This window comes from Lingula anatina, chromosome 1, assembly GCF_051362555.1.
Source record: "Lingula anatina isolate TDL-2025a chromosome 1, LinAna3.0, whole genome shotgun sequence".
NCBI classification, from domain to species: domain Eukaryota; kingdom Metazoa; phylum Brachiopoda; class Lingulata; order Lingulida; family Lingulidae; genus Lingula; species Lingula anatina.
In genome coordinates, this window is record NC_141767.1 from 55,513,092 (window position 1) to 55,525,502 (window position 12,411).

The 12,411-nt window shown below is 33.4% G+C and overlaps 2 protein-coding genes across 11 annotated transcripts in view; one reads left to right on the top strand and one right to left on the bottom strand.

Annotated features, from left to right (window-relative positions):
• Nucleotides 1-8,402, top strand: part of LOC106155057 (phosphatidylinositol-binding clathrin assembly protein) — a 30,288-nt gene extending 21,886 nt beyond the window's left edge. For 3 of the 10 annotated variants that reach the window (XM_013529665.2, XM_086998155.1, XM_013529668.2), the window contains 13 exons: nt 268-327; nt 844-936; nt 1,224-1,298; nt 1,633-1,713; nt 2,006-2,068; nt 2,576-2,662; nt 3,115-3,156; nt 3,785-3,805; nt 4,678-4,825; nt 5,173-5,302; nt 5,499-5,564; nt 5,763-5,929; nt 6,553-8,402. In XM_013529665.2, coding sequence (XP_013385119.1) covers nt 268-327; nt 844-936; nt 1,224-1,298; nt 1,633-1,713; nt 2,006-2,068; nt 2,576-2,662; nt 3,115-3,156; nt 3,785-3,805; nt 4,678-4,825; nt 5,173-5,302; nt 5,499-5,564; nt 5,763-5,918 — 1,022 coding nt within the window. In that variant the 3' untranslated portion in view covers nt 5,919-5,929; nt 6,553-8,402. Of the gene's footprint in view, nt 1-267; nt 328-843; nt 937-1,223; nt 1,299-1,632; nt 1,714-2,005; nt 2,069-2,575; nt 2,663-3,114; nt 3,157-3,250; nt 3,387-3,784; nt 3,806-4,677; nt 4,826-5,172; nt 5,303-5,498; nt 5,565-5,762; nt 5,934-6,552 lie in introns of those variants that run through there. The other 7 variants (XM_086998166.1, XM_086998172.1, XM_013529666.2 and 4 more) reach the window with 6 other exon arrangements.
• A 2,393-nt stretch (nt 8,403-10,795) lies between these two features.
• LOC147764803 (NADH dehydrogenase [ubiquinone] 1 alpha subcomplex assembly factor 4-like) lies at nt 10,796-12,346 on the bottom strand. Its single transcript, XM_086998257.1, has 3 exons — nt 12,063-12,346; nt 11,436-11,548; nt 10,796-11,194 (listed from the first exon to the last, which is right to left on the bottom strand). Exons 1-3 carry the CDS (start codon nt 12,220-12,222, stop codon nt 10,892-10,894), a joined length of 576 nt encoding a protein of 191 aa, XP_086854383.1. The 5' UTR covers nt 12,223-12,346; the 3' UTR covers nt 10,796-10,891.
• Nucleotides 12,347-12,411: the final 65 nt, after the last annotated feature.

Genomic DNA, 12,411 nt, shown 5'->3' on the forward strand with positions numbered 1-12,411 from the left:
CGTCTCTTTTGGGAGAACCACTGATAATGGACTAAAGAACTATATAAAATTATATAACTGGTCTTCTGTGGTATGTTACTTTCATATATTACTTGATTTGGATATATTTAAAGTATTTTTGCAACTTCAGAGAAATAGCTCAGACTGCAAGGGTACATGTTTAATGTTTTGACTTATTGTAAAACCATAGGTTTTTGATTTTCTTAATTTTATTTTGAAGCAGTCAAATTGAGTGCATTGTTATGCAATAGTACCTAAAATTTATAGGAACTAAGGACTTGTTTGCTGTAAATGAACCTGGGCCTGCATCTCCTCAGATCAAAACAGGTCGGTGCTTCAGAGTTACATGGTTTTCTTTTTGTGTTTTTACTCTACTGTCATTCCTTTTCTCTGACTTCACAATTAATGAATTATTTAAGCAAAACAGTAAATTCAGCACCTCTCCTTGTTTTTTAGAAGTGACCAGCTGATTCAGTTGTAGGATACACTTGCCATTTATTCTTTTTTTTTTCTTTCTTGCCAAATTATATGAAAAAAAAAAAATTAGTTGATTACGAGTTGCAGTTTCTGAGTACCAATTATGATAGCTTTACTTGTACACTTTTGGGTGTTTGGGATATTTTTTTGTCTTGTACTTAGTGTTTGGCAGAAAATTGTAGTTCAAAGAAGTTGATTCTTGTAAGTTCTATTTTTCTCAGAGAAAAGTTCTTTAGTTGAATGACCAGAACATCATTGTAATTATAAGGCTGATATATCTGAGAATAAGAGTCTCTCTCTCTCTCTCTCTCTCTCTCTCTCTCTCTCTCTCTCTGCTTTTTATCTATATTTTGCTTTTCTTTATAGTTTCCAGGGAAGCCAGTCCCTCTCCAGGAGAGCTCCTTTTCCCTTCTTCTCCACCACCACCTGCTGTGCCCTCTCCAGCAAAGCTACCACTAGGTCTCCAATGTTATGGAGCCTCTTGTGGATTCCAATTTTTTCCTTTTGATACAGTTTGATCATCTAATCCATTTTATAATGAAATTTCATGTAAAAAATATGAATTGTTGATAGAGATTTTTCATATGTTTTTGAAAAAATTGGTGAACAGATACATGTCATTTTAGAGGGTTATATTCAGGGGCTGTCCTAAAGTTTGGCTGATTTATTCTGTTTGTTGAATGGTGCAACTTTCTAGTACTTGATGAATTTCTTGTGTGCCTTCTACTGTCATTTCATTTCTTTAGCTGCTGAAGAGAAAGTTTTCCCCTCTGTAACAGGAGACTTGCTGTTTACTATGTCTCCTACTGAACCAGCACCAGGTTGGTAAAAGAAATGTTAATCTGACAATTGCCAATTATCAAAATTGGTTGCCTTTACATATGTATATTCATACTCTTAGTATGACATCAAATATTTTTATACATCAAATAATCTCATTTTCATTATTTCTCTAAAAGGGGAGAAGGGATGGACCTTCATTGTATAGCTAGTAATAATATAATTTGACTTATTCTAGTTAAGTCAAATAATAAAAGATTTCGGTTCTGGGAGAAAAAAGTGATGAGCCATTGCTTCATGGTCTTTGCCAAAATGGCTGTGGGTTATTATGGAATTTTTCCATTGTTCACAGTTATGAGTTGTATTTTATGTTAGCTGTTAAGAAGGAGTCTGGCTTAGACCAGCTTGGGGACTTGCTGTTTGCACCTGACCCAGCCCCTGCTGCTCAAAGTGCAGGTTAGTTCCCCTGGAGTTTAAACCTGAAAATTGTGTGCTGAAAATTTTTTTAGAGGTTGGGCATATAGTAATTCAGATTGTAATATTTGCTGTATTTTCAAAGTGGAGCATCTTATTATTTTAATGGGGTTTGATAGTGCCACATAATAATTTGACAAATAAAATACAAATCTTATTAAGGTATCATTTATCAAAACCTAGTAAATGCCTTCTGTGCATGATAATGATATTTACACTTAGTTTTAAAAAGAATGGTGTTCTTTATTAACATACATGGCTTTGTTCCAAGCAGCAAGTGGATTGTTTGCAGGAGAGTTGCTCTTTTCTACCTCTCCAAGTGCAACACACCCAACAGGTTGGTGGCACAACATGGCACATTTCAACTGAACAACATGTCTCTGTAGGGTGGTGGCTAATTTGTGGAATTTTATTTTATTTAAACATGTTTTATTTATTTATTTTTTTTTTTTTAATATAGTGCCAGTAGTATTGTTGGGTTTCCTCCTTTCAGTTTGGAGTAAGGAGACATTCTAGGTTTTGGTGATCTTAAGTTCTTTTACCTCTCTTTCTGTTTCACCAGCTGTTAATACAATTTAAGGTGTTGGTCACCTGTGTTGTAGTTAGTAGTGAGACAGACATGCTAGATGTTTTCTCCCTTTTTGTTTATATTGAGTATTGTTCATGAATTGAGTACTATAAATATTTTAGCGACATGCTTCATCTAAGAGTTTGGCTAGATACAAAAACAAAATGTAGTACTTAATTGCAAACTTGATATATGTATAATATTTATATAAGTTAGTTAGTACAAGAGCCATTGGGTTACGTTGGATAATTCAAGTTGCTTCTGTTGTGTTGCAAGCATCAAATCAAATGGAAATGCCCAACTTTCCAATGGGTCAGATGATCTTCTCTCCAATACCCGCTGCCCAGCCAACAACCAAAGCAGGTCAGTGTGTCTCCACAAATAACAGAGAGACATTTTAAATGCATTACCCTTAATTATAATATGTACTCTTTTTGGTATTCTTCTAAACCACTAATAAAAATCATATGTGCAAATTTTGTGATTGTTAGATGAATATTTTGAAGACATCAGTCAAAACTGACATTTGTGTATATTAGTGCTCAAAAAGATAATAAATAAAAGCACAGTGGTTTATATGGTATGATATGGTGGGGACCAATTTTTATAAATCTACTTCCACTCATGCATTTGACCATAGTTATTTTTGATGAGGATGGTTGGATATTGAAGTATTTAGTTGAACTTTGTTTTTAGTGTTGATGTTGTGAACATTTCCAGTTAAGTTATGACAGGATGTTCTTTGATTTAAAAGTAACTTATATTCCAAGCCAAAGCACTAGAATGTTGATGTGTTTCATTTTCCTTTTCTGTAGTACATGCCAAGATATTGTCAGCTTATTCGGATCCAAAAGGGGGTATCTGTCTATCTATATGAATATCTATCGACTTCTTTTGTTCAATAGACTGTGAATATTATGTTTGAACTATTTGATATTTCTCTGTTTATAGATCAAGTACTATAAGTTCCAGTGTGCTAGTATGGGTTTCTTTTTAGCACCATTCTAGAAAGATTTTTTGTCAAAGTACCACACTTGAATGTTTCCTCCATACAGAACCATTTCGTTTGATAGGCACTCAACAACAGGTTATTTGATTTGTATGATTCATAGTATTTGTGTTTTTATTAGTTATTTGTTCGTGTGATTGTTTGAATGTGACTGTAGTACTGTTGTGATTGAAATTTTCCAGGGAAGATTTTATGTAATATTCTTACTGTGAGTTAAGGAATGCATCATGATAAATTATATTTGAAATGATTTTATTAAATAGCACTGTGGTTTGATAAGGACTAGTTTAATTTCATTAATAGCTTTATACTTTACCTTATTCCTGTCATAATATTGTGCTAAGTAAATGGCAGTAACAAATGCTTTATTAGAAGTCTTTCATTATATTAGTAAGTTTTTTCTTCACCTGCTTGGGCCTGACCTTTTCACATTTCTTTTGTAAAAATGCTTCCTTTTTTATTTCCCTTCCTTTTAGGTGCTGTAGAGGCTGAACAAGGTGATTATGCTTAATTTGGGAGAGGGTTATATGTAGAACGCTCTAAAATTCATAGTCAATGCCTGTCTTGCTTAAAGATATTCCACATGCATTTTGCTTAAGTCTGGCTTGAATTGAAAAATGTCATGTTTTAACACTTTTAATATATGACTTCTTTGCTCGTTCTTGAATGCTTTTTTATGTTTAAAGGGATAATAACTCTTCGTTTCGGCCAAAAAATGAATTTTCCTGGAGTAAACAACAATTTTTCCCATACTAACCAATGGTTAATGAATCCATTTTTACATTCGAAGTTAGTCCCTGTTTTTTTTCTAAAAAGTTTGGTTTTTTGTTAAAATCTCTTAAGAGATTTTAACATGTTAAAATCTCTTAAGAGATTTTAACAGAGTTCAGCCATCAATGGCGGTCACGTGGTCTAAAGACGAGCTCAGATATCAGAATAATAGCTATAACTGTCGTTTTTGTGGTAAAACAGAATATATTATATTTCTATGAGTTATTCACAATGTTTTTATTGTGAAATATAGATCTCATACGAAGAGTTATTATCCCTTTAACTTTCCTTATAATTTCATGTTCATTATGTATGACAGTACATGAATATGATTAATGTGTTAGTCAAAATGATTTCAGTAAACCATAAAACATGGATTACTTTTACATGTTTTAAATAAAATATGTATAAAAGAAAGTAGTCACACTCTCCACCTAACTTTGAATAGGTGTCCTGATATCTGCAGCAGCTGTGCATGTGCCAGTATTGCTGTATTAACAGAAATTTACTTTGTGCTTGCATCAGGACCCCACTGGTTGTTGTCCAAATCAAAATTGACAGTGTTTATTAATAGGCAAAACATACCTCTTGCTTTAAGGTTTTGATGGTTTTGGTGAAGTTTTGAAGCCACAGTCCACAGCACCAGTCCAAGAGAAGAGAGATGAGAAACTCATTCAGGGAGATGTGAACACCAGCCTAATGCAACTTGCTGGAAATCTGAGCATTAAACATGATCAAATAAAAAAGTAGAGTAAAATTTATTAGTTTGTAACATTAATTATTACATTTTTTATTTCAAATTAAAGTTAACAAAGAAAAGTATATATATATATATATATATATATATATATATATATATATGCTTTGACTTTTCAGATTGTGAAACCATTGTAAAAAAAGTTGCAGCATAAAAGCTAGTCAGCAAAGGTTTAAAGACAAAAGTTTTTATGTTTATCGGAATTTGGAAATATAGAAATTATATTGCTTCACAAAACATTTTTGTACACTGTCCTTGCAAATCTAGAAAAATTGTTATATTTATCAACACATTGGGTTCACACCAACCATTTAGATACCCTTCCTTTCCTTTTAGAACACAGCATGAGTGGAATCCTAAAGGTGAACAGAAGAAGACAGGTGGTGCCAACTGGCAGCCTCCTCCTAGAGCCAGCACTACAGCTGGACCACCCACATGGCAGCAGCCACCTAATGTGGTTCCTATGGTAAGCATATGTTAGGGGAAATCTCAACAGCTCCAGTTGAAACCATTTCAATTTCAGATATTGTTACAGTTCACAATTGCTAGCTCTCTTGAGAACCAAGAACTAGGCAATTGGTTTATTTTTAACAGGTTGTTTATTATCACTAAGAAATTTTGTTTAAAAAAAAAAAAAATTCAAACTCATTTCATTATTTAAGGGACAACCTGGCATGATGGCACCAGGAATGATGGGATATGGTCAGCCAGGAATGCAGCCATATATGGTAATGTACGATTTGTCTCCAGTTGCCCTGGAACAAACATGACTAAGAAAAACCCATTGCAACAAATAAGCCACATGAATGTGACTCGCTGCAATGAGCTCTATAACATAAATTTAGTATTCTTTTTTGCTGTTATAAAAAAAAAAAAAATCAATGTTTATGTAATGGCTGTGTCGTTATTTATTCTTTATCTTTTAGGGCATGCAACCAAGGCCAATGGGAATGGCCCCTGGTATTGGCATGCAGCCAATGGGCATGCAGCCTATGGGAATGGGCATGCAACCATCTCCACAGATGAATGCGTTTGGTCAGCCAAGTCCTCAGCAACCAAATGACCCATTTGGTGCTTTGTGAGAGAAAACAATGTAGGTGAGACCTTCCAAATGTTTTAACCTTCTAATCACTGTTTAAGTTCTTTGAATTTGTACGATGATTATGATAAGTTAAAAAAAAAACAATAATTTACTTTTGTTCCTTGGGAAAAGTGAAGTGAAAACCTTAATTTGTCTTTAAAGGGATAATAACTCTTTGTATGAGATCTATATTTCACAATAAAAACACTGCGAAATATAATATATTCTGTTTTACCACAAAAACAGCAGTTATAGCTATTATTCTGATATCTTAGCTTGTCTTAGACTACATGACCTCCATTGATGGCTATACTCTGTTATAATCTCTGGAAAGATGGTAACAAAAAAACAAAGATTTTAGAAAAAACACCAGGGACTATTTTTGAATGTAAAAATGGGTTTGTTAACCATTGGTAAGTATTGGAAAATTGTTTACTCCAGGAAAATTCATTTTTTGGCCAAAACAAAGAGTTATTATCCCTTTAATGTTTATAACTCATTAATAGTCAGTACTCGACTTAGATTTGTTGTTCACAAAAGGGTTGTAATATCTCTTTTTACCAATATTGATATCCACTAGGTTGTACATGAACCAACTGTGGAGTGTATTTATATTTGCTGCTTCTTTGTTTCAGGCACAGACCAATCAATATTCCTGTATATTATGACTGTACATTGGACATGGGCATCTCATCGCTGGTGTCTGATCTCGCTTACACCAGGAACCAAAATATCATGTGCATATAAAGCAGACTGGACTGAGTTTATTATTAATTTTCACCACCCCACTTTATCATGTGTATGTCAAATATCAGTTTGCACAAGAATGTGAATTATGTGTCAATGGATCAGTCATTACTTGTGCAAATGTAGTGAATTGTGGGATAGGTTTACAACACCAGTAGAAGTGAACTGTCATCATGTGGAAGGAGTTTCAGCTTGGTGTGATAAATACTGATGTAGTACTGGCCATGGAGTTAAAAAATGGGTGTGAAATTGGAAGAAAATGCCCATATGAATCCAGGCAGATACCAAATAAGGGCATTTTTTCCATAGTGATATAATGTGCAACCACTTTATTTGTACAGTAAGAGTTAAAAGGTGTATTGTAGAAGCAAATTGGTGATTAAGAAGTTTCTTGAAGTAGTACACTGTCTATAACAAGACTTGTATATAATTTCTCTGTATCAAAGTGATTTTTATGTACAGGTTGGCAAATGTTATTTGTTAAATGTACATGTATTGTGTGTGAACACTTTCTATTACTGGTTTTGGACACTGAAGTTCTCCATAGAATGGGCAAGTGTTACAATGGACATGTGAAGGGTGGTATTTAAATAAAGGGCCCTGGGGTATCTGAACTATGCTGAGTTAAATATTAATGTGAAGATAGCATATATCATTATTTATACCTGAAACATTAGATATAAGTTCCACATATAGTGTCAAACTATTCTAATTATTGTTGTTATTTACCTGTATTAATTAGGTGGAAAGGCCGTCACTAATCTTATTCAATTTGTATGGTAAAGCTTCACTCAATTTAATGTATAATCAGAACTAAAGCTTTGCAGCTTTTTGTATCTAGAGGTATGCTTAATGACATTAGCACAACTGTGTCAATTCATTGTGAAGTCTTATTCAGAATTGTAGCAAAGTTGGAAGTTTTGTGCGTGTTGAAGGAGATAAGAACTGAGATAAGAACATAGGTAAAACTGCAAAGGTACATTTTCCATTTCTTTCCATGTTGTCTGTAGTTGTAAAAAACTTGGCTCATCACTTTGATAACTAATTTGTCACATCTCTCGATGTTAAACTGGAATTAGAAATTAGGTGCTCATTTTGCCAAGCTGAAGACGACCTGTATATACTGGCTAGCTGGACTTGTCAGAATATAACCTGCACAAACGGATATTGTGTGTTGCCCGCTGCTTATGTTAAGCAAACTATTTATAGTTTGTCGTTACATTTACCATTCATAATATTCTGTTATTGGTGTATTATTTTTTGAGCTTTTTTGTTTAGATTTATTTTTTTTACTGTAACATAGTGTCCATTTCAGTATGATTCAGATGGTGATATCAAGGAGGGCATGGAAACAGAATAATGTGACATTGTCAAACAGATTATTCCACTTTCTCCTGCATTCTTTGGGGAACATCAGTCTCACAAGACTATTGTGATTTAAAGTTTGATTCTGAAGATAGTTGTGCCATAAAACCATGGTATATCTAGAACTTTGTGATTAGAGAACTGAACTCTTCTCTATTGGTTTATGAATATACACCACCACTATGTCAGTTGTGATTACTGTAAATTAATATTTCAGGAAGATTTAGTGCTGATATAATTCTGTAAAAGGAAATGTTTCAGTGAATTGCTATCATTATACATGTATTTAAAGGATAGGTGACTAGGAAAAAGAGTGTTGTCACCAGTTGTAACTGTCACTCAAGTGTGACATCAATAAATATGTGGAAATCCATGTGTGTGGCATTTTAATTTTTCAAGTTTGTAGAATGTTACATAAAAATTTACAGCAGTTTATTGACCTTTTCTTTCAGTAAATATTTGAATCATATTAACTGAAATACGATACGTTTCAAACAAATGACTTAAATAACTGATTTTATGTAACATTTCTAGTTTTTACATCATACAAACTAAAAAGTCTGAAGCAAAATTGGCAAACTTTCAAGTCTTTAGACAGATATGATATACTGATTGGTATATCATTAAATTTTATTAAATTATTTAAATTTCTAGTCTTTGTTCATGATGCTTTTTACAAAGTTGCATCGATCTACTTAAGTGAATTAGTCACTCACTATATTCCAGCAAGAAACCTGCGGTCTGTAGACAAATTGTTAAGCCAGTAAAAATGCGCCTTAAAACTTGTGGTGACATTTCTTTTAAATCAGCAGGTCCAAAGGAATGGAATTTATTACCACTGGAAATCCAATCCATTGAGTCTACCAAGCATTTTAAAAAAGAATTGAAGACATAACTATTCAGGAAATTTTTTGACTAATCGACTTTTAAATTGATTTTACAAATTTTATAGTAATTGTATTTGTGCCTTGTATGAAATAAGGCTGTTGTACTTATAATTTTTTCTGTGTGCAAATAAGTTTTTTTTTTTTTTTTTTTTACCTTGAATTGATTATATTTTCTTAACAAACATTTTATTTATGTAATGTAAGTGCTTTCATATGAGAATCTGTATGTTTTATCTACTCTTAAATTTTTTTGTCATTAAGCTCTAATTTTTTTATTTATCTATTCCTAATAATTGATTTCTTAGGTAATTGTTTCATGTATATGTAGCCTTCTGAACATGTTATAATGGATTTTAGACTCAAAATAAATTTATTATTATTATTATTAAATGGATAACAACTCTTCATTTGAGGTCCATATTTTACAATAAATATGTCACAGGCCAGATAAGATCCCGATCTAGCCTTATTGGGTCTTTGCATTGTTAACAGAATAATAGCATGTTAATTGACCAAATAACTTACAGGTGAGCTTCCAGTTTGTTTATATGGCATGTCATGGCATGTGTAATTAAATTAAATTGTAATTAAATTGCGGATGTAATAGATCAGGGCATATATTATGATATTTAATGGTGTGGCAAATGAAATGTATTCATCTGAGGATACTTTTTAAAGATTATTGCATAAATATTTAAAGGGAAAGTATTTTAATTTTAAAATTTAATATAATAGAGAGATATCAAAATAGATTGATAACCAGAAAAGCACTCCAAGAGCGCAGACCTTGCAAAATTAAATGCTAAATGTCTATCTAATTTCAAGGTCAAACAGACCAAAATTTTCTAAAAATGGGAATTTTTTGCAAAAAAATTTTTATTTGTGCCAAGGGGAGGTGTTACACTTAGGGTCATCTTTCATCTTCCTGAGTTTGGGGTCAATCGGTACATTTTCATGGAAGAGGCCATTAGATGCCAAAACAAAAACTCTCTAATTCTGGAACCGTAAATGCTTAAGACCTCTTGTTTTATAGGGCTAGTCAAGCACAACACTGAAGGTGGTATCCTTTTTTTTTTCTTTTTTTTTTTGTCCATATGGTTTACAAGTTGCACCATATCGAAAAGTGCAACGTCGCAATATTCAGTGGTGAAAATAAAAGGTGAAATAACTAAATTAGCAGAGATACGCCCATAGTTACCATTGAACTTGAATAGGAAGTCATATACTGGCAATCTAACTGTGACCTTGAAATTGACCTTTGCCCTACTTTTCATCAAATTTTCCATCCCTTATATCCCAAAATCTGGCAGAGATACGCCCATAGTTACTATTGAACTTGAATCAGAAGTCATATACTAGCAATCTGTGACCTTGAAATTGACCTTTGACTTGCTTTTCACCATGGACTGAACTTTGGAAATTTTACATCCGTTATATCTCCAAAACTGGCACATATAAGCCCATAGATACTACTGGACTTGAATAGGAACTCATATATTGACAGTCTTCCCATGAGCTTGAATTTGACCTCTGACATACTTTTGGCCATGAGTTGCACTTCACCAATTTGGATTTGACCCTTAACTTTTCCCCATGATTTTGTAATAAATTGTAATTTTCAACAAAAAATATGAAGAACTCTTGTTTGCTGCATTTCATAGAGCTTCTCAAGCACAACACTGGAGGTGGTGTCCTTTTTTTTTTTATTTCCATACAAATGCGCTAACTCCAGCTGGTGGTACGATACCTGGAGGCGGTATCGCCTCTCTGGTCCTCTAGTTACACATGCCAAACAAACAAACTGACAGCTCCCCTGTAAATTACTTTTATCCCTTTAACCCAAGATTGTTATAACATGGTCCATGCAAGTAAAACCTGCTGACATTAACTGTAGTTTATTTGAATCCACCCTATTTCAACAGTTTACACAAGACACCAGTTGCCTATGTACTAACTACACCTTTGAAAAAAATTATCATTGTGTGGGTTCAAGACCTGAATCTTTTTTGGAATCTTTTGGCAAATCTTCCCTATTATATATCTTAAAGTTAGAAAAATGAGATAAAACATTTTCAACATGTTTTTGGTCTAGATTGTATTCTTCGGCTATTGTTGCTGCAGAATAACTGTCTGGGGCAGCTTGATGTTTACTTATAAAGTCTAGTGCTTGGCGTAAAGAGTACTTTCCCTTGGTGACAATATTTGGGTCTGGAAACCAAAGGTCTGAGTGTACATCACGTCCTTTGTCCTGAGGTAATGCCCTTGTGGAGACATAATTCTAAAAAAATTAAAGATGCATGTTAATCTGATTGCAGTCAGTGAGAGTTCCTGCAGAGTTAGAGCGATCTACATAGAACAATAGTTTCATTGGGAATAAGCCCTAAAAGTTATCCATTAAAATAAGGAAATGTTCATAACCCAACATGAGCATGTATTCTGGCATTAAAATACAGAAAATACCTCAGTTTTACTTTTGTAGTAGGAAATTCATCACATAGATTGCACGACAGCTTCATTACCTCAATGTTAGGGTGATCTGGATTTGCACCAGTGGAGTCCACTTTCACTTGTTTTAGCATTTCCAACAGGTGGTCATTTTTACTCTGGTCTTTTTTGAAAGATTCTACAATATCTGAAACAAGCAAAACAAAATGTCAATTTTGGCCCAGTATACAATGAAATTACAGTTAACTGCAATTTTCCTCAAACACTTTCTCATCAAACCTACCCACATGTGCTGCTCACACACACACACACACACACACACACACACACAGACACACACAAACACACACACACACACACACACACACATTCAATTCTTTAAAATATACGTCTGGGAATAAGCTTATTGCACTTACTTCCCTACACCTATGGGTATGGACACTAAAATTCTGAAACCTTTAAATAAATTCCCCTTGCATCAAATGATGATAACTGTGTGCTACTTTCTGCCCTAGGCTAATTAAACCATACAGCTGCTTTGCTCTTTTAATCATCCAAATTTTTTTCAAAATGATCGATATTGTTGAAAATTAATAATGGCAGCAGCAGAGCCGTATGTCAAAAACAATGATGTTATCCACTGACTTAGCGAATACTCCACTTACTTTTATGACAATCAGGAAAATGCTATATATATATACCTTGTTCTTTTGCGACTTCTTCTAAACGTGCTGCTCCAGCCGATTTATGTCTTGGCGGCGGTTTAATCTTCTTCTCTTGACGACTGAGTTCTCTCATTGCCCTGTTGCTATAATTGTAGTTCATAACAAATCGCTTGGCGGACGAATATATCACTCCCATAATGTAATCAAATAAATTACTAACACGACATTACGATCACAAAATAAATTAATGTCAAGAAATTTCATGGAGCTAAACGTGAGCTCTTCGACCTTCACCTTTTACACAATTACCCCACATATGCTATATAAAAAACAAATGCATCGATGGAATATACAAGAATATTGACTTTCTATTTACCTTATTATG

Coding starts and splice junctions, on each gene's coding strand:
- LOC147764803 (XM_086998257.1), bottom strand. CDS start 12,222: ATGGGAGTGATATATTCGTCCGCCAAGCGATTTGTTATGAACTACAAT. Junction 11,549..12,062: donor AGAAGTCGCAAAAGAACAAG/GTATATATATAT, acceptor TGCTTGTTTCAG/ATATTGTAGAATCTTTCAAA. Junction 11,195..11,435: donor CAGATCACCCTAACATTGAG/GTAATGAAGCTG, acceptor TAATTTTTTTAG/AATTATGTCTCCACAAGGGC.